The sequence below is a fragment of the Mobula hypostoma genome, chromosome 29, assembly GCF_963921235.1.
Source record: "Mobula hypostoma chromosome 29, sMobHyp1.1, whole genome shotgun sequence".
Classification (NCBI taxonomy): Eukaryota; Metazoa; Chordata; class Chondrichthyes; order Myliobatiformes; family Myliobatidae; genus Mobula; species Mobula hypostoma.
This window is the reverse complement of record NC_086125.1, coordinates 24198514-24217341: the sequence shown is the minus strand read 5'-3', so window position 1 is coordinate 24217341 and position 18828 is coordinate 24198514. Positions and strand designations below refer to the sequence as shown.

General features: G+C 45.2%; 1 protein-coding gene across 1 annotated transcript in view; it reads left to right on the top strand.

Annotated features, from left to right (window-relative positions):
• LOC134339295 (E3 ubiquitin-protein ligase Rnf220-like) overlaps positions 1-18828 on the top strand; it is a 64873-nt gene that overhangs the window by 25729 nt on the left and 20316 nt on the right. Inside the window, exons 3-10 of the mRNA XM_063035671.1 lie at positions 5697-5823; positions 7501-7549; positions 8494-8562; positions 10202-10244; positions 11076-11165; positions 13813-13859; positions 16349-16481; positions 17302-17398. Coding sequence (XP_062891741.1) covers positions 5697-5823; positions 7501-7549; positions 8494-8562; positions 10202-10244; positions 11076-11165; positions 13813-13859; positions 16349-16481; positions 17302-17398 — 655 coding nt within the window. The remainder of the gene's footprint in view (positions 1-5696; positions 5824-7500; positions 7550-8493; positions 8563-10201; positions 10245-11075; positions 11166-13812; positions 13860-16348; positions 16482-17301; positions 17399-18828) is intronic.

Here is an 18828-nt window from a genome sequence, read left to right as displayed (position 1 = left end):
TATAGTTCTTAAAATGGTAAATTCAAAAGTCCAACAGATTTATACGTTCAGTTGGGAGAGACTTCTCTGGAGAAGGATTTCTTCATAGACGCGACTTTCCTGCTGGTTTTGTCTAAAACAACTGACCTTAAATTCTAGAGAGTACCTTGCATGAACTCCTTTTTGTTTTGGCAAGAGTTATCTTCGATGCAGGTCACTACTCCTTCAACGAAGACTCAATAAGGTCGATCCTTTGTTAAACTGCCGAATGATACCAACTCCTCTCAATCCTTCGGGTCCTGTACTTCAACAAAGTCTTCACTCTCCCTTCTACTGCTGGAATAAGGTACGTCAACACACCTAGCAAAAATTTCCAGTCCAGCACTATTGTACCTTGCAACAGAACATAACACTCCGTTTTAAAAATGAAACTGCGTCATAAAAACAAGTACGCAACAGAAACGGAGACACATCAACGTTCTAGCTGGAAAACTAAAAACTAAAAACTAACTGCGTCATCGGAGGTCTTCCTTTATATACCCGTGGCGCACATGTCATCATGTGACCTCACAGCGGCGGGAAAATTATATCAGGTGACCTCCAAAAGACCATTACGTCATTCTCCCAAAATAAAGTCACAGATCTCCTTGAGGTATGTAACAATGCGAACAATGCAATCCTCTGTATGTTCCAATGTATATGTGATAAATAAACTTGAAATCCTGAGCCATACATATTGTTGTGAGACCACATTTGATACATCATCTGCAATACTGGTTGCCCAGCTGCTGGAAAATGTGCAGAAAAGACTCAGAAGAACGTTACCAGGACTGGAAGGCCATTTTGGTCGTTAGGCACCTTGGTCGCCATGGAGCAAGTTAGGGGCTCCTGTTTGTGTGCTGTGACTCTATGAAAGGGAAAAATATCATGGCATTCGCAAACACACGACTTGCAGTAAAGGATTTTTTGAACTGCGGCTACCAATTTGCATTCAGTTAGATCCCTCAAATAACAAAAGGAAAGTAACCAGGCATTCTCATTCAGTTATAGTGTTGTGGGAGTTAAATATTTTGTTGGATTCTGAGGAAAGATCACCAATCTTCAAAAGAGAGATGCTGGATTTTGCGCACCATATTACACTCTATCTAGATCTGACCTGTAAGGCAGCAACAGTATAGCACTCCTTCAGTTCTGCGTCAAGATTATGTGCCAAAATGTCTGATTTGGAACATGAACCAATAAACGTTGTCCATTCATAGAGGTAATTTTATTTAGAGATACAGCATGGCCTTCTGGCTCAACGAGCCATGTGATGGTATCGGGTTTACTCTCTGCAAATTTCTGAACTCAAACGAAGATCTTAAACCCTATCCGATATAGATAGCTATGGGAACCCTCACTAAAGAGAGGTTACACCTTCTCTTCAAAGGCCAGTTCACTTCCCTGTTTGCCCTCCACAGTGAGTTTAGCAGCCAATACCCATTATTTCAGTGATGGGTCCCCCCTCCCTACCAAGGAGGAAGTACTTGTAGCTGGCAAAGTAGTTTAAACACAGTTCATTTACTTTTAGTGAAAAATGTTTAAATTTAGATAAAGTTCTCAAAACACTTTTTAAACTCACAGAGGATTTCTATCTAATTACAAATGATTTCTAAAACACAAAGGATTTCCAAAACACAAGTACAATTCCTATAAGCTAAAACACACACACTGAGTTGCAGACGAATGAGTCGTCCATTGCAGAAATCGAAGGCAGAGGATGGATTCTAGTCACCCCATCTTTCTGTCATTCTCCTTATCATTCCTTGATGACTCCTAACAAGTCTGACTGCTCTATTATATTTATACTTTTTTGGCTACTTGGTGACTTTACGCACAAGTAATATTTTTCAGCAGGCCAGGCAGCATCTCTAGGAAGAGGTACGGTCGACGTTTCGGGCCGAGACCCCGAAATGTTGACTGTACCTCTTCCTAGAGATGCTGCCTGGCCTGCTGCGTTCACCAGCAACTCTGATGTGTGTTGCTTGAATTTCCAGCATCTGCAGAATTCCTCGTGCTTGCGTGATATTTTTCAGGTACCTTTACTGGGAAATTCACACTGATGGACTTAAAGTCTATGGACAGAGATCCTAGACACCCAAAATTAATGCTGTGAAGACTGCTCTCTGAGTACACAAATCTCCCAACTGCTGATAGATTAGCCATTTGATTTGCTAAGTGATAGTATCAAGCTGGACTGCAAGCTTCCTTGAACTAAACAATTTAGTCAGATCTCTCTGGTTTGATACAGGCCAATTAACATAATCCCATTGTTTTACACTGCGTCTCTTCAGCAGCCAGCCTCATGTGTGGGCCAGCAGTTTGTGCTCTCCAGACAGTGTTACTTGTTTGCAAAGCTGTCCTTTTAACTTCAAACTGATTATTGCTTGCAATTTGCATTAAGAATTGAAGATTGGTTCTTGTTTATGACAGGAAGCTGAACAAAGAATAGTGGCTGGCAGTTGAACTTACTCAGAAACAACTTTTTGATCTCTGCTGTGTTAGAAAGCTGAGCTTGGCAAAAAGGCTCCCTGGGCCCTAGACAGAGAATACCCATCACAGCCCATGCCATCTAATTACACCTACAGTATGTGCCCAATTAATCTACTAACCTGTACATCTTTGGAATATGGGAGGCAACTGGAGCACCCGGAGGAAACCCATTCAGTCACGGAAGAATGTACATACTCCTTACAGGCACTTACGGGAATTGAACCCTTGTTACTGGGTGCTGTAATGATGTTGTGCTACCATGCCACCTTTGTTGGCTTGGAATTGAATTAAGGGGGAAGTTACACTGCTCTGGGTCTACAATCATTTACTGGCCAGACTGGGTAAGGACGTTGTAGAAACAGATGGGGTTTTATGACAGTCTGTTATTTGCATGATTAGAATGAGTGATAACAGCTTTCTGTTTCGTTTTATTTAATTACTCAAATTCCCTGGATGCTGGGGTGGGATTTAAACACGCATCTCCAGATAAAATTTCCTGGCCTCCTTAAATTAACCACTCTGCTGCTATATGATTCTGTGCCCTGTCTGTGAAAGCAACATTAACCCTTTAATAAGGGACCAACCTCCTGCGCAGAATGTCAACTCGATTTCCCCTCTCTCCCAGATTCAGCCCCGTGGTAGTGTAACGGTTAGTGCAGTGTTTTACAGTGATTGCGGTTCACTTCCCACCATCGTCTAGAAGGAGGCTGAATGCTCTCCCGTGGGTTTCCTCCCACATTCTACGGACACATGGGTCAGGGTTAGGTGGGCATGCTGTGTCAGCGCCATGGCAACATTGCGGGCTGCCCCCAACACAATCCTCGGACTGTGTTGGTCGTTGATGCAAATGACCCATTTCACTGTATGTCTTGATGGTTTTGATGTACATGTGACAAATCAGGCGACTCTTTTTAATCTTTGTAATGCTCAGTTATATTGGCTCGTATATGTCTGGGGGAAATCCCACCCAGCACCTGCCTCAACACTTCCCATGGAGTCGGTTGCTGCACGAATCAATGCCAAACATCAATCATCAGCCAGCACACACAGTACGTTTTACCAAGTACACTTTATAGATATTACTAATTCTATGACATTAATATAAATTAGATACAGAAAAGGAAGTAATGAAAAAAAGGCGTCAAGACTTATCAAAGTCCAAGTTCTTCGCGCGCAACCGTTGGAGCTCAATCGATTCCTGCCGACCACCCGGATCCTGTCGACTCACGGCTCAGAACCACCCGGAGTGATCGACCGGAGCCTCTCTGCACGTCCGCCGTCCTCCCCGTCTCTCCTCCGACTCCCCGTCTCTCCTCCGACCTCCCCGTCTCTCCTCCGACTCCCCGTCTCTCCATCGTCTCTCCTCCGACTACCCGTCTCTCCTCCGACTCCCTGTCTCTCCTCCGACCTCCCCGTCTCTCCTCCTACTCCACCCCACAAAAAACCCCGTCCGCCGTCCTCCCCGTCTCTCCTCCGACTCCCCGTCTCTCCTCCGACTCCCCGTCTCTCCTCCATCTCCCCGTCTCTCCACCGTCCTCCCCGTCTCTCCCCCGACTCCCTGTCTCCCCTCCGACTCCCTGTCAAAAACCCCGTCCACCGTCCTCCCCATCTCTCCTCTGACTCCCTGTCTCTCCTCCGACTCCCCGCCAGAAACCCCCGTCTCTCCTCCGACTCCCCCCCACAAAAAACCCCGTCCGCCGTCCTCCCCGTCTCTCCTCCGACTCCCCGTCAAAACCCCGTCCCCATCATATGAGACAGCATTATCATCCGAAAACAAAACAATACATGACCACCCACTGGCTAATAGCATCCTGCTATCTGTATTAACACAAGCAACTGTCTAGTTACAGACTCTCTCAGCATTTAACATAACAAAGAAGTATTCCCAAGTATAACATAACAAAGAAGCCATTTTAAATTTAATATACAAAAAAGAAAGACCCCGTACATCTTTAAAGTGCTGTCTGCGAGTGGTCTGCTGTAAGTAAGGATTTGGGCTCCTTTCTGACAGGAAATGTAGATGGAGTCGGTGGAGGGGAGGATGGTTTGTGTGATGGAGTGGGCTACACTCACAACTCTCTGCAGATTCTTGCATTCTTGGGCATAGCAATCACCACACTGAGCTGTGATGCATCTGGATTGGATGCTTTCTGTGGTGCATCTGGATTGGATGCTTTCTGTGGTGCATCTGGATTGGATGCTTTCTGTGGTGCATCTGGATTGGATGCTTTCCGTGGTGCATCCGGATTGGATGCTTTCCGTGGTGCGTCTGGATTGGATGCTTTCTGTGGTGCATCTGGATTGGATGCTTTCCGTGGTGCATCCGGATTGGATGCTTTCTGTGGTGCATCTGGATTGGATGCTTTCCGTGGCGCATCTGGTGACTGGGTTGCTGGTGCTATAATAGTGTGTTACACTAATGTGCCAGGCCAAGCTGTGAGGCAGAGAGCAGGTTATGACAATTTGCATATCTATAGCATCAATGTGTCCAGAAGTGCTTTATACTTTAGGAAAAGTATTTTTGAAGGGATGACATTATTACATAGGAGGTGGGAGAGTAGGAATAGGGCACAAAATTTAAAGTCAAATTGAGTTTATTGTCTCATGTGCAATGAAAAACATAAATTAAACATAATAGGCATCCGTTAGTCTCGTGAGACCATGGATTTGCGCCTTTGAAAGTTTCCAGGCCGTAGGCCTGGGCAAGGTTGTATGGAAGACTGGCAGTTGCCCATGCTGCAAGTCTCCCCTCTCCACGCCACCGATGTTGTCCAAGGGAAGGGTATTAGGACCCATACAGCTTGGCACCGGTGTCATCACAGAGCAATGTGTGGTTACGTGCCTTGCTTAAGGACACAACACGCTGCCTCAGCCAAGGCTCGAACTAGTGACCTTCAGATCACTAGACAAACGCCTTAACCACTTGACCACGCGCCGACACAAATTTTACAAGAAACAACAGAAATAGAGCAATAAGAAAAACAAAACTGAAAACACAAGAGATTCTGCAGGTGCTGGAAATCCAGAGTAACACATATAAAATGTTGGAGGAACTCAGCAGGTCAGGCAGCATTTATGGAGAGGAATAAACAGTTGACATTTTGGGCCGAGACCCTTCATCAGGATAGAGTTAGGTTGGATTTGAAGGGCCGGGCTCACAGTCAGTGTCTGTGTGTCTTCTGCAGATGTTAAGACCGCACATGACACCTGTGTATTTCTGCGATGTCCTCTGTGTCAGGAGGAGTTGAAGCAAGGGGATGTTCAGCAGCACCTACAGCAGGAACTGGAGAGACTATCTGCCCTGAATCCCAGGTCTGTATCATTGGCAGTGGGTTAAGACTCTTTATTCTCCCTCTTCCCTCCCTATTCCCATTCTCACATCTCCAGCATTAGATTAGTCATTGTCAAATTTGTCATTTTTCTTGTAGTTTAACTTCCTTTATGCTTGCTTTTATGTTTGTATAATCACCTGCTTGCCTGTAATGTTTAGTGGATTTTCAGTAATTTGTGTTATCACTGTTCTGTATGTTTTGTAGTTTCTTTGCAACCTGTGCTGTGCAAGAAATCAAACTGGCGTGTTGGCTGTTCTTATCAAAATTTTTTTCTTATCTCTCCTGTTTGAGCTAGTTTTCAGTAGAAAGACAGTCACAAGTTCTTTGCTCTTTGTCTTTTCTTTCTTTGGTCTTTCTTACAGTAGAGTGAGTTAGCTAATGGTCATTTCTTTGTTATGAACACCTAATAAAGTGGCCGTAACCACAAGCATCACACACAAAATACTGGAGGAACTCAGCAGCTCAGGCAGCATCTATGGAGGGGAATAAACAGTTGATGTTTCAGGCCGAGAACCTTCATCAAGACTGGAAAGGAAGGGACATGTACATTTTGCTTCCAAAGAACTTTCTATAACTATTATTTCCTGATCCAACTCCAAGAACACAATAATCCATTTCTTACCCTTCCCCAGTATCCCTTCTGCAGTGCAAAGGGGAATACCCTCTAACTACAGGAAACTTTGCCTGTATATGACAAAGGACATGACCCATTGCAGACAGGGTACGAGAGCTCCCTACGGAAGAGCAATAATGTGGTCGAGAAGAATAAAGCTAAGCCACAGGAAAGGGCCTTGATCTATCCTGGATTTTATTCAAAATCAAGGTCAAGTTTACTGTCAGATGCACAAGTACATTTATGCACAGGTGCAATGAAAACCTTACTTACAATATCATCACAGGCAGAATGTTCACAAGAAAGACATAAGGTTCGTAGGTTTATTTTCATATCAGAATATGCATACAGTATACAAGCTGAAATTCATACTCTTCACAGACACCCACCGAACAAGAAACACCGAAGCCCTGAAGCCCCGCCTCCCTTTGCACAAACAGCAGCAAAAGCAGGTATGCCCAGAGAATGGGGGGATATGGAAGTGTAGGTAGAAAGGACAAGATTAGTAGGCTTTTAATTTCTAATTTAATTAGTTTGCCATAACATTGTTGTCAGTGCTTTGTTCTTAAATTATACCAAACTATACAAGATAAACCTACAATTCAAGTATGGAAACATAGAAAACCTGCAGCACAATACAGGCCCTTTGGCCCACAAAGTTGTGCTGAACATGTCCCTACCTTAGAAATTACTAGGCTTACCCATAGCCCTCTATTTTACTAAGCTCCGTGTACCTATCCAAAAGTCTCTTAAAAGACCCTGTTGTATCCGCCTCCACCACTGTTGCCAGCAGCCCATTCCATGCACTCACTGCTCTCTGTGTAAAAAAACTTACTCCTGACATCTCCTCTGTACCTGCTCCCCAGCACCTTAAACTTGTGTCCTTAAAAATAAAATACAAAATCTATTGTAGTACAAAGTGATCAAATGGTCTTTTCCAGACTTGTGGTGGAGCCGAAAGCTCAGATTTAATTCTGCAGATTATCCCTGAAATCCAGTGAATTATTTGGCTTTGAACGACTAACCTGGTCTTGTTCCTTCCAGCTGTCAGGAAGAGTTTCCGGATGAAAACGCAGTCCTCCAGCCAGAACCGGTAAAGTTAAAGATGATCTTTTTTTGGACACATGCATATCAAAACATAAAGTGAAATTCATTGTTTAACGGCAAACACCAACGCAGCCCGAGGATGTGTGTGGGGAAGCCCGCAAATGTTGTCACGCTTCCGGAGCCAACATTGCGTGTCAATAACTCGCTCACCGGAGCACCCAGAGGAGATTCACGCGGTCACAGTGTGAATGTACGGTCTCCTCACGGACGACTGTAGGGATTGACAGCTAGTGTTGCAAAGCGATTGCGCTAACCCCTACACTATCATACTACTCTGCCACCCTGCAATCTTCTTCCCACCTTCCATAAATTCCTGCAGCCTCCCAGGGTGTAATTATAATGCCACAGCCCTGTCTGCTGAAGTCCTGCCGGTGTTAAGCATTTTGAGTCCAGGAGCAGTTTAAGTCCCGAGAGCTCATGTGTCCCTGGCCTAGGACTACACGTGTCTCTTCAGTGGCAGTGAACAGTTTCTAAACCATTGCTCCAAGGGCCAGTGTTGGCAGTCCTGCCTTAGGAAACTGTGAAGTGATACTGAGTGTAATGCTGATTATCTCCATGGAGTCAGATCATGTCATCCAGTATTTATTCCGACTGGGCAGTCTCCATCTGAATGGCATGAACACTGATTTCTATAACTTCTGGTAGTTTCTTCTCCATCCCCCCCTTCTCTCTTTTTCTATTCCTTATTCTGTTTTGGGGCAAAACTCCTGTACTGAAGAAAATACTTTGAGTACTCATGGTGACCAAACAGATTACAGGGAATTGTGAAATCCGTGGACAAATCTAAAGTGCCAGTGAGAGAGCTACCCATTGAAAACCCAGAACTTGGCTGGTTTGATCCAATTTGGGATCCACGCAATGTGATGAGTTTGGAAAGTCAGGAGTCCCCAGGATCTGGCCTCATTAACCTAGCATGTTGTCTCCTTCCAGTCACCTTCTATCAAGGAGGAAGTGGAAACGCCCAGTGGATCCCCTCTGTCTAACGATGAAAGGCAACAGGTGAGGCACGTTTTGAGCTGTAATAAGGAGCGATGCACTCTATCCGACAGCGAGTTACTTAGCCCTCCTTTCCTCCACCCCACCCTAAAAATCTGCAAGACATAGCAGCAGAATTAGGCCACTCGGGCCACTGAGTCTCTCTGCCATTCCATCACAGCTGGCTTATTATCCCACTCAACCCCATTCTCCTGCCCTCTCCTTTTAAACTTTCATGCCCTGACTAATGAAGAACCTACCAACCTCCGCTTTAACTCTACCAAATGACTTCTGCTCCATGGCCGTCTGTGGCAATAAATTCCACAGATTCACCAACCTCTGGCTAAAGAAATTCTTCCTTGTCTCTGTTTTGAAGTGATGTCATTGTATTCTGAGGCTGCGCCCTCTGGTCCTAGACTGTAGGAATCACCCTCTCTACATCCACTCTTTCAAGGCCTTTCACTATTTGATAGGTTTCAATGCGATCCCCCTCATTCTTCTAAACTCTAGTGGCTACAGAATGTTGCTGATAAAGCAGTTCCTGACTGAATGTGCTTTTTGGCCCCTCTACATCACCACTCTTCCATTGTTATGAGGAGATACAGCACAGATTCAGCCCATTTTTGTAATTCTCCTTGCATTCTAGTCTCCTCTCCTCAGATTCTACCACTCTACCCGCTCGGGGCAATTTACAATGGTCAATTAACCCAGCAACCTGTAGGTTTTTGGGAAATGGGAGGAAGCCGGAGCACTCGGAGGAAACCCACACATTCACTGGGCGAATGTGCAAACTACGTACTGGCAGTGCCCAAGCTCAGCGTTGAACCCCTGGCACCGTGAAGCAGTGGCTCTAGCAGCAACATTATTGCGCTGCCTATAGCATTCTGGGTACTAACCTCACCCTACAAGGTGCAGTTAAGGTGATACAATTGGCATTAAGCAAAGAAATGTACATTCAGTGGCCATTTTATGAGATAGCTCCTGTACCTAATAAAATGGCCGCTGAGTGCATGTTAATGGTCTTCTGCTGCTGTCGCCCATCCACTTCAAGTTCAATGTGTTGTGTGTTCAGAGATGCTCTTCTGCCCACCACTGTTACAAAGCGTGGTTATTTGAGTTACTGTCGCCCTTCTGTCAGCCTGAACCAGTCTGACCATTCTCCTCTGACCTCTCTCATTAACGAGGAGCTTTTGTCTACAGAACCTCAGCTCACTGAATGCCTTTTTGTTTTTCTCACCATTCTCTGTGAACTCCAGAGAATGTTGTGTATGAAAATCCCAGGAGATCAGCAGTTTCTGAGATACTCAAACCACCCCATCTGGCACCAACAATCATTCCACAGTCAGAGTCACTTAGATTACATTTCTTCCCCATTCTGATGTTTGGTCTGAACAACAACTGAACCTCTTGACCATGTTTGCATGCTTTTATGTATTGAGTTGCTGCCACATGATTGGCTGATTGAATATTTGCATTAATGAACAGGTGTACAGGTGTACCTAATGAAATGGCCACTGAGTGTGCACTTTTAAAAGCCCTTCCTTCAATTCCGTCTTTATAAAATGTTCTTCCATGTAGCTGCTGTGACATGAAGCACAGAGGTGAACCATACATTTGTCAAGGCGGAATAACCAACGCAATCCCAATTTCTGTTTCCCCACAGACTTTCCAGCAAGTGAAGATTAACCGAGAGAGCCGGCTGAATGGTGAGTCTTTAAAACAATGTTGAAGACCAAACCGGGACACTAGAACTGCTCCTAGGTTTTGGGTTCTGGCAGTACATAAGTCCAGATGTCTACTGATGGAACAGGGGGATTTGGGAATACAGATCCATAATTCCTTGAAAGTGGCTCACTGGTAGGAAGGATTGTAAAGAGAGCTTTTGGCACATTGGCCTTCATAAATCAAAGCGTTGAATACAAAAGTTCGGATGTTAATGTTGAAGTTGTATAAAACGTTGGTGAGGCTTAATTTGGAGTATTGTGTGTAGTTCTAGTCACCTACCCACAGGAAAGATTTCTATAAGATTGAAAGAGTGCAGAGAAAATTTAACAAGCATTTTGCCAGGACTTGAGGACCTGAGTTATAAGGAAAGGTTGAACAGGTTAGAACTTCGTTCCCTAGAGCGTAGGAGAATGAGGGGAGGTTTGATAGACATATATAAAATTATGAGGGGTATAGACAAGGTTAAAGCAAGCAGGCTTTTCCAACTTGGTGATGGGTGAGACTAGAACTAGATGTGATGGGTTAAGGATGAAAGGTGATATGTTGAAGGGGAACATGTGGGGGAACTTCTTCACTCAGAGGATGGTGAAAGTGTGGAGCAAGCTGCTAGTGGAAGTGGTGGATTTGGGTTTGATTCCAACATTTAAGAGAAATTTAGATAGGAACATGGCTAGGAGGGATACGGAGGGGTATGGCCCTACTATAGGTCAATGGGACTAGCCAGATTAATAGTTTAGCATTGACTAGATGGGCTGAAAGGTCTTTTTTGTGCTCGGGTGTTCTATGACTCTATGACACTTGGTCCTTCCCAGGTTACAGTAGAGTTCTACCCCTGAGAACCATTTGTAACCCAAACTCTTTGCAAGTTGGAGATGCAGTCACAGATCAAGATGCCTGCAGAGGTGTGTTGTCCTAAGAATGGATAGTCTGGTGAAACAGTTTAAATCTCTGTATGCTTTTCTTATAACAAAGTTGACATTCAATTTACCCCTAGCTCAGTCTGATAATGTTACTCTTCTGAAAAGTTTCACTTTTAAATGCTTTCGACAGTCTTAAAAAAGGACATGGATGCTGGCCCAGACAATATGTCTCAAGATAGGATTCACAAAATGAACGTCAACGTTGGGTTCAATGCGGCAAACTTCCAGCTAGTGTCAAAAACAGTCAACGACAGTGTGCTGCCAGGGATAATGGTAGAAGTAGAGACATTAGAGGCATTTAAGAAACTCTTAGATAAGCTCATGGGTGATAGAAAAAAAGAGGGTTATGTGGAAGGGAAGAGTTAGATTGATCTTCGAGTTGGTTAAAAGGTCAGCTCAAGACCAAAGGGCCTGCACTGTGCTATAATATTCTATGTTCTAACATTGAAATACAGATGCATTATTGACAATGGGGGTTCATGAAACCTGCACCTAGTTATACAGAAATTGACTGAGCACTGATCGGTTAAAGAGTTAAGTTTCATTACTTTTATGCCTTCTGTTGAGACGGCAAGGAGCAAGTTTTTGTTTGATAAGCTGAAGTGATATTTATCTGTGCAATTAAATTGCTCGGCACTGACAGCTCTCCTGTATACCCAGCTATGACATCAATGAATCTCCAATGTTTATAATGATCAGGTTGAATCAGAATCAGAATCAGGTTTATTATCACTGACGTACTGTGAAATTTGTTGTTTTGCAGCAGCAGTACAGTGCAATACATTAAAAATGCTATAAATTACAAAAAGAAATATATTAAACAATAAATTAAATAAGTTGTGTAAAAAGAGAACAAAATTCCTGAGACATACATCAAAGTTGCTGGTGAACACAGCAGGCCAAGCAGCATCTATAGGAAGAGGCGCAGTCGACGTTTCAGGCCGAGACCCTTCGTCAGGACTAACTGAAGGAAGAGTGAGTAAGGGATTTGAAAGCTGGAGGGGGAGGGGGAGATGCAAAATGATAGGAGAAGACAGGAGGGGGAGGGATAGAGCCGAGAGCTGGACAGGTGATAGGCAAAAGGGGATACGAGAGGATCATGGGACAGGAGGTCCGGGAAGAAAGACAAGGGGGGGGGGATGACCCAGAGGATGGGCAAGAGGTATATTCAGAGGGACAGAGGGAGAAAAAGGAGAGTGAGAGAAAGAATGTGTGCATAAAAATGAGTAACAGATGGGGTACGAGGGGGAGGTGGGGCCTTAGCGGAAGTTAGAGAAGTCGATGTTCATGCCATCAGGTTGGAGGCTACCCAGACGGAATATAAGGTGTTGTTCCTCCAACCTGAGTGTGGCTTCATCTTTACAGTAGAGGAGGCCGTGGATAGACATGTCAGAATGGGAATGGGATGTGGAATTAAAATGTGTGGCCACTGGGAGATCCTGCTTTCTCTGGCGTACAGAGCGTAGATGTTCAGCAAAGCGGTCCCCCAGTCTGCGTCGGGTCTCACCAATATATAAAAGGCCACATCGGGAGCACCGGACGCAGTATATCACCCCAGTCGACTCACTGGTGAAGTGATGCCTCACCTGGAAGGACTGTTTGGGGCCCCGAATGGTGGTAAGGGAGGAAGTGTAAGGGCATGTGTAGCACTTGTTCCGCTTACACGGATAAGTGCCAGGAGGGAGATCAGTGGGGAGGGATGGGGGGGACGAATGGACAAGGGAGTTGACATCAAATTTGCTGAGGTAATGTTCATGTTTTGCTTCATTGTCCATTCAGGAATCTGATGGTAGAGGGAAAGAATTGAAAAGATGAGGACTTATTCAGTCTGTGTGCAAGTCACAAGGAATCAACTGAGTGATCAGCTATGCTAGAACAAACTAGCTGAGAGCTCTGGAATCAGAACCAAAGGCTGTGAACCTGACAGGGGTGGTAGAGCTATGACCTCTGAGCTCAGTTGTTAAAGAACACATCGGCACACATACAAGCTCAGAGCTGAGGCTTGAGGGATTACCCATGGGCCTGAGGCAGGCAGGTTGGATCCCTCCCTACTCCTTTCCCTTGGCTTCATCTTTCTGAACTCTGCAAAACTGCCTTTTCAACACTTAACACCAAAAGTTCGCAGAACTAGAGTGGCTTCAGTATTCCTTCAAATTTCAGAGAAAAAAAAAATAGACCATTGGTTTGAAATTCCCCAATGAAAACTGACACTGCCTTTCATTTTGAATTGGTAGCTCATCAGAATAAAAATTAAAAAGAAACTGAAATGGAAATGGAAAATGCTGGGAAAACATAGTCGACAGATCAAGCAGCATCTGTGGAGAGAGAAGAAGAGTTTTATGTCCAGGACCTTTCTTCAGAACTTATAAACAGTCTGCTCAGATTATCGGAATCCATACCTGGTGGTTAAATTAGTTCAAAACACTTCAATTAGTAGCACACACAAAATGCTGGAGGAGTTCGGAAGGTCAGGCAACATTCACAGAATAATTACATATATCTAGGTGATTATATAAAAACATAAGCAAACGTATGAAAGTTAAACTACAGGAAACCACCCTAATTCAACAATCTCTTTTATGTTTTGTCTCAGTTTGGCTCCTCATCTGATGTTTTCTTCATCTTTCAGCCAGAGCGAAGAGGTGCAAGCGAACCAGAGCTTCAGACGAGGAGCAGGTACCTGTGACTGACTGGAGGGAGGGAGAATGGTAGCCGATGAACAGTTTCTAGATCTGTAGAAACATAACATCTAGTTTTAATCTCTATCACCCATCAAACTGAAGCATCACAAGACTCACTAATCCTTGTTCTCTTAGAGGTGTAGATAGAAACAGGCCCTTCGGGCCACCAAGTCTGTGCTGACCATTGACTACCCATTTACATTAATCCTATATCATCCAATCTTTTAATTCTTCTCACATTCCCATCAGATTTAGGGTGGCACGATAGAGTGGTGGTTGGCGTAATGCTATTGAAGCATCAGCGACCCAGATTCAATTCCTCCGCACCCAGAGGAAGCCCACGTTGTATGTTCTCCCCGTGACTGCATGTCTTTCCTCTGGGTGATCTGGTTTCCACCCACATTCCATAGGTGTATGAGTTGGTAGGTTAATATGGGTGTAATTGGATGGTTTATGCTCATCGGGCAAGGCGTGCCTTTTAACACATTGTATCTCTACAGTAAAAGCAATAAATAAATAAACTACGACAGTACCATGCTCAGTAATCTATGTTCTCTTACAGTCATGGGCAGAAAGAGTACTGAAACAGAACCATTGGTCCATCCAGTCTGTTCTGAACATCAACCTCCCAGTTACACTAATCCTGCACGGTATAATCCAACTACTTATTCTCCTCACGCTCCCAGTAAATCATTCCCCACCCCTCTAGATTCTACCTCTCAGCCACACGCAAGGGGCAATGTACAACATACAGGGGCCAATTACCCTATAGACCTGTGTGTCATATCGGGATGTGGGAGGGAACCGGAGTAGCAAGGGGGAAACCCAGATGGTAATATGCAAGCTGCACCCAGACAGGACCCGAGGTCGGGACTGAACCGGGTCACCAGGGTTATGGTGCAGTGTCTCTACCAGCCATACCGCCATCACCAGCTGCTCTCTTTGCATCATCTTCATCAGCATGCTTTGGTTAGCATTAAAATACGTATAACAGCTGTGATTAGTGAAACACACACACACACACACACACACACACACACAAAATGCTGGAGGAACTCTGCAGGTCAGGCTGCTTCTATGGAGGGAAGAAGCAGTCAACGTTTCGGGCTGGGGACTGCTTATCAAGACCGGAAAGGAAGGGGGAAGAAGCCAGAACAAGGTGTGGGGAGCAGCTGGAGTACAAGCTGGCAGGTAATAGAGGAGACCAGGTGATGAGGAAGGTGTGTTGGTGGGGGAGGTGATAGGTGGAACAGGGAAAAGGCTGAAGGAGAAGGAATCTGCTGGAGAGGAGAGTGGACCATGGAAGAAAGGGAAGAAGGAGGGGCATCAAAGGGAGGTGATGAGCAGGTGAGGGGAAGTGAAAGAGTTAGGGGGAGCCAGAATGGGATATGGAAAAAGAGAGAAGGGAGGCTGGAAAAATTACCAGAAGTTAGCAAAATCTGCTGACCACAACTTGATCCACTAAGGCTGGTTAGCAAAAGAGAACCAATGACTGTAGACCATTAGAGCCCAAGACATAGGAGCAAAATTAGGCCATTCAGCCTGTTGAGTCTGCTCCATCATTCTATCTCAGCTGATTTATCATCTCTCTCTCCTGCTTTCTCCCGATAACCTTTGACAGCCTTACTAGTCAAGGAACCTATCAACCTTCACTTTAAATATACTCAATGACCTGGCCTCCACAACCATCTGTGGCAAAGAATTCCACAAATTTAACACCTTAAAGAACACCTCCTCGCCCCTGTTCTAAAGGGACATTCTTCTATTCTGAGGCTGTGCCCTCTGGTCCAAGACTCCCGCACTGTAGGAAACATTTTCTCCACATTCCCTCTTATCTAGGCCTTTCAATATTCAATTGGTTTCAATGAGATCCCTCCCCTCATCCTCATTCTTCTAAGCTCCAGCGAGTACAGGCCTAGAGCCATCAAACGTTCCTCAAACATTAATCCTTTCATTCCCAGGATCATTCTCGTGAAACTCCTCTGGATCCTGTCTAACCGTTTCTTAGACAAAGAGCCCAAAACTGTCCACGATGCTCCAAGTGCGGTCTGACCAATACCTTAGCACGCCTCAGCGTAACATCTTTGCTTTTATATTCTGATCCTCTCAAAGTGAATGTTCACATTGCACTTGCCAAAGTGACAGTGTAACATAGCAACTTTATTACAGGGAAGTCATGGCATAAAACTCTGAAAGCAAAAGAAGTGTAATGTAATATGAGCACTTATCATAATTATAGTAATCATGGTACTGTGGTCTTTCATTATAGTAATCATATAATGTAATATGGTCACATTCCCATTTTCAATCAATTAACTAAGACCTTTTGCTGATCCACACAACAAGATTAACCCATATCTTCACCAGCTGTCATTCTGAATCATTTGATGGCTCCTGTCATTTGCTGTTTCTTTCCACTTTATTCCACTTCCTTTACTGGAGGTTGATCTGCCGCAATGCTCTCATTCCATTTTGGTCGTGCAGATTTCCAGCCTCTTTTCCAAGGATCCCAGGTTCCCAGACGCGGAGGAAGACGGCTTTCCTGGAAGCCGCTATGTGGAATATGTGTTTCGGAGTGTGGGCAGGAACAACCCACTGCCTTTGCTGGGACTGAAAGGTAAGAGGCAGCTTGGAGCTCATCCTGTTCCTGCTGTGCAAGTTCATTGTCTGGTTTTAGATGATTGGGGCTGCTGAGACCTGTAACCCCAGTGCGGTGCCAGCTTTGCCGTCAGCAACTCCTAATCTTGACTGAATTCCAAATTCCACCCTCAGCAAGCAGGAACTCTTCCAAATCTCTGCTGCCCGGATCCTAATTCACATTGACTGAGTCTGCAGATGCTGGAAATCCAGAGCAAGGCATACAAAATGCTGGAGGAACTCAGCAGGTCAGGCAGCATCTATGGAAGAGAATAAACAGTTGATGTTTTCAAGTCCTGATGAAGGGTCTCAGCCCATAAGGTCAACTGTTTATACCCCTCCATAGTTGCTACCTGACCTGCTGAGTTCCTCTGGCATTTTGTGTGTGTTGCTCATATCAATCCCATCACCCCATCACTGGCTCCCAGACTATCACTACAAAGATTTTAAAGTTCTTGTTGTGGTCCCTTCACAGCTTGTGCCTCCTGTCTGTGAGATCTTCTGCATCCCTAAAGTTCTCTGTTTTTTCACCCTCCTCCAGTCCTGGGCACGGCAGGTTCCTGGTTTCCTTCACTCCAAGCCATGCCTTCAGCTACCAGATCCTAACCCCTTTCACTCTCCGAGCTCCCTGTCCAGCTCTGTAATAGGCCCAACCGTCCTGCCATCTTTGTGCGTCCAATAATCCTTTTCCAGGTCACCTTAAATTATCATGGACTAACATGTCAGCAAACTTGCACCCGTTGCCATCGTTGGTGACGTTACTGTAAATAGCCATTTCTTGCTGTTACTGTTTATCACAGGGTCAAACTCTCGTACAGCACTGGGCTTGACAGGCCGAGACAGCGATGGAGATCTGGAGCCCAATGTGGATGAACCGCCAGTTTTTTCTACATTTAAGTATCCTTTGCACTCGTTTTTTTTTGATCTACAGATGAACGCAGTATGGTAGAGCAAGCAGTGTCGATAGGCCGAATGGTCTAATTTGCGGCTATATCTTATGGTCTCGACAAGGTTGATCGAAGTCCTTATTAAGGATTTAGAGAGACAATAATGACCTGCAAGACTGTGGGAAAAGAGACAGCAATGACACAGATGACATTGTTCTACTAAGGCTCAATGCGGCAAATGGTCAGATACATTGCCAGAATAACTAGTAGAACACCTAGTGGGAAATGATGGGGCAAAGCAAAGTGACAGTAGTTCATACTTTGAATAAAAGAGGCCTGAGGTCAGAGGAGAATATGCTGAGATACCCGATGCTGCAGTGACTCTGTGCCTTCAACACACTAACGGTTGCTGAAACCCCAGCAAAAGAACTTTCAAACTGGTGGAAGCCAGCGGAGGGCGAGGCAGCCGGTGCTTCGGGCTTGGGAGTGAGTTGGAGTAGAGGTGGGCGGAGAGCTGGCACGCAGTAGGTCAACCCAGGTGAGGGGCAGTTGATTGGCACGTAGTGGATGAGGGAATCATGGGGATAGCAACAGAGGTGTGGAGGCAAACAATACAGTCTGACAAGAAAGGAGAGTGGAGAACTGGTAAGGGAGCTGGGTGGGTGGGGACGGAGGGAAGGAAACTGGATAACAGAGCCTGGGTGAGGGTCTTGGAAGAAAATATTCAGCAAGTCAAGGAGGGTATACATGGATAATGTGGGTGGAAACTGAATGTGGAGCGTGTATGCTGAGTGTGTACAGGGAGCGTGTAGAGGGAGTGTGTATGAGGTATGTGCATGGGGAGTGTTCACAAGGAGAGTATGTGGGGAGTGTGTGTGGGGAGTGTGTACAGGGTGTGTGTACACAGAAAGTACTGAGAGTGTGTACGGGGACTGTGTACAAGGAATGCGTACATGAAGTGCGTACAAGGAGTGTGTATGAGGAGTGGGTACAGGGAGTGTTCGGAAGGAATGAACGGGGTGTGTGAACAGGGTGTGTGTACGAGGTGTGTGTACGAGAAGTGTGTGCAAGGAGTGTGTATGTTCAGTGTGTACATGGAGTGTGTATGGGGAATGTGTACAAGGAGTGTGCATAAGCTGTGTGTATGTGAGGAGTGTGTACGGGGAGTGTGTGCGGTGCCTGTACAGGAAGTGTTCACAAGGTGTGTATGTGGAGATTGTGTATGGGGAGTGTGTACAGGGAGTGTGTACGGGGAGTGTTCACAAGGAATGTGTATGGGGAGTGTGTGCAGTGTCTGTACAGGGAGTGTTCACAAGGAGTATATGTGGGGAGTGCGTACGGGGAGTACGTACATGGAGTGCATACAGGGTGTGTGTGTATGAGGAGTGCAGTGTGTACAGGGTGTGTGTACATGGAGTGCGTATGGGGAGTGTACGTGGG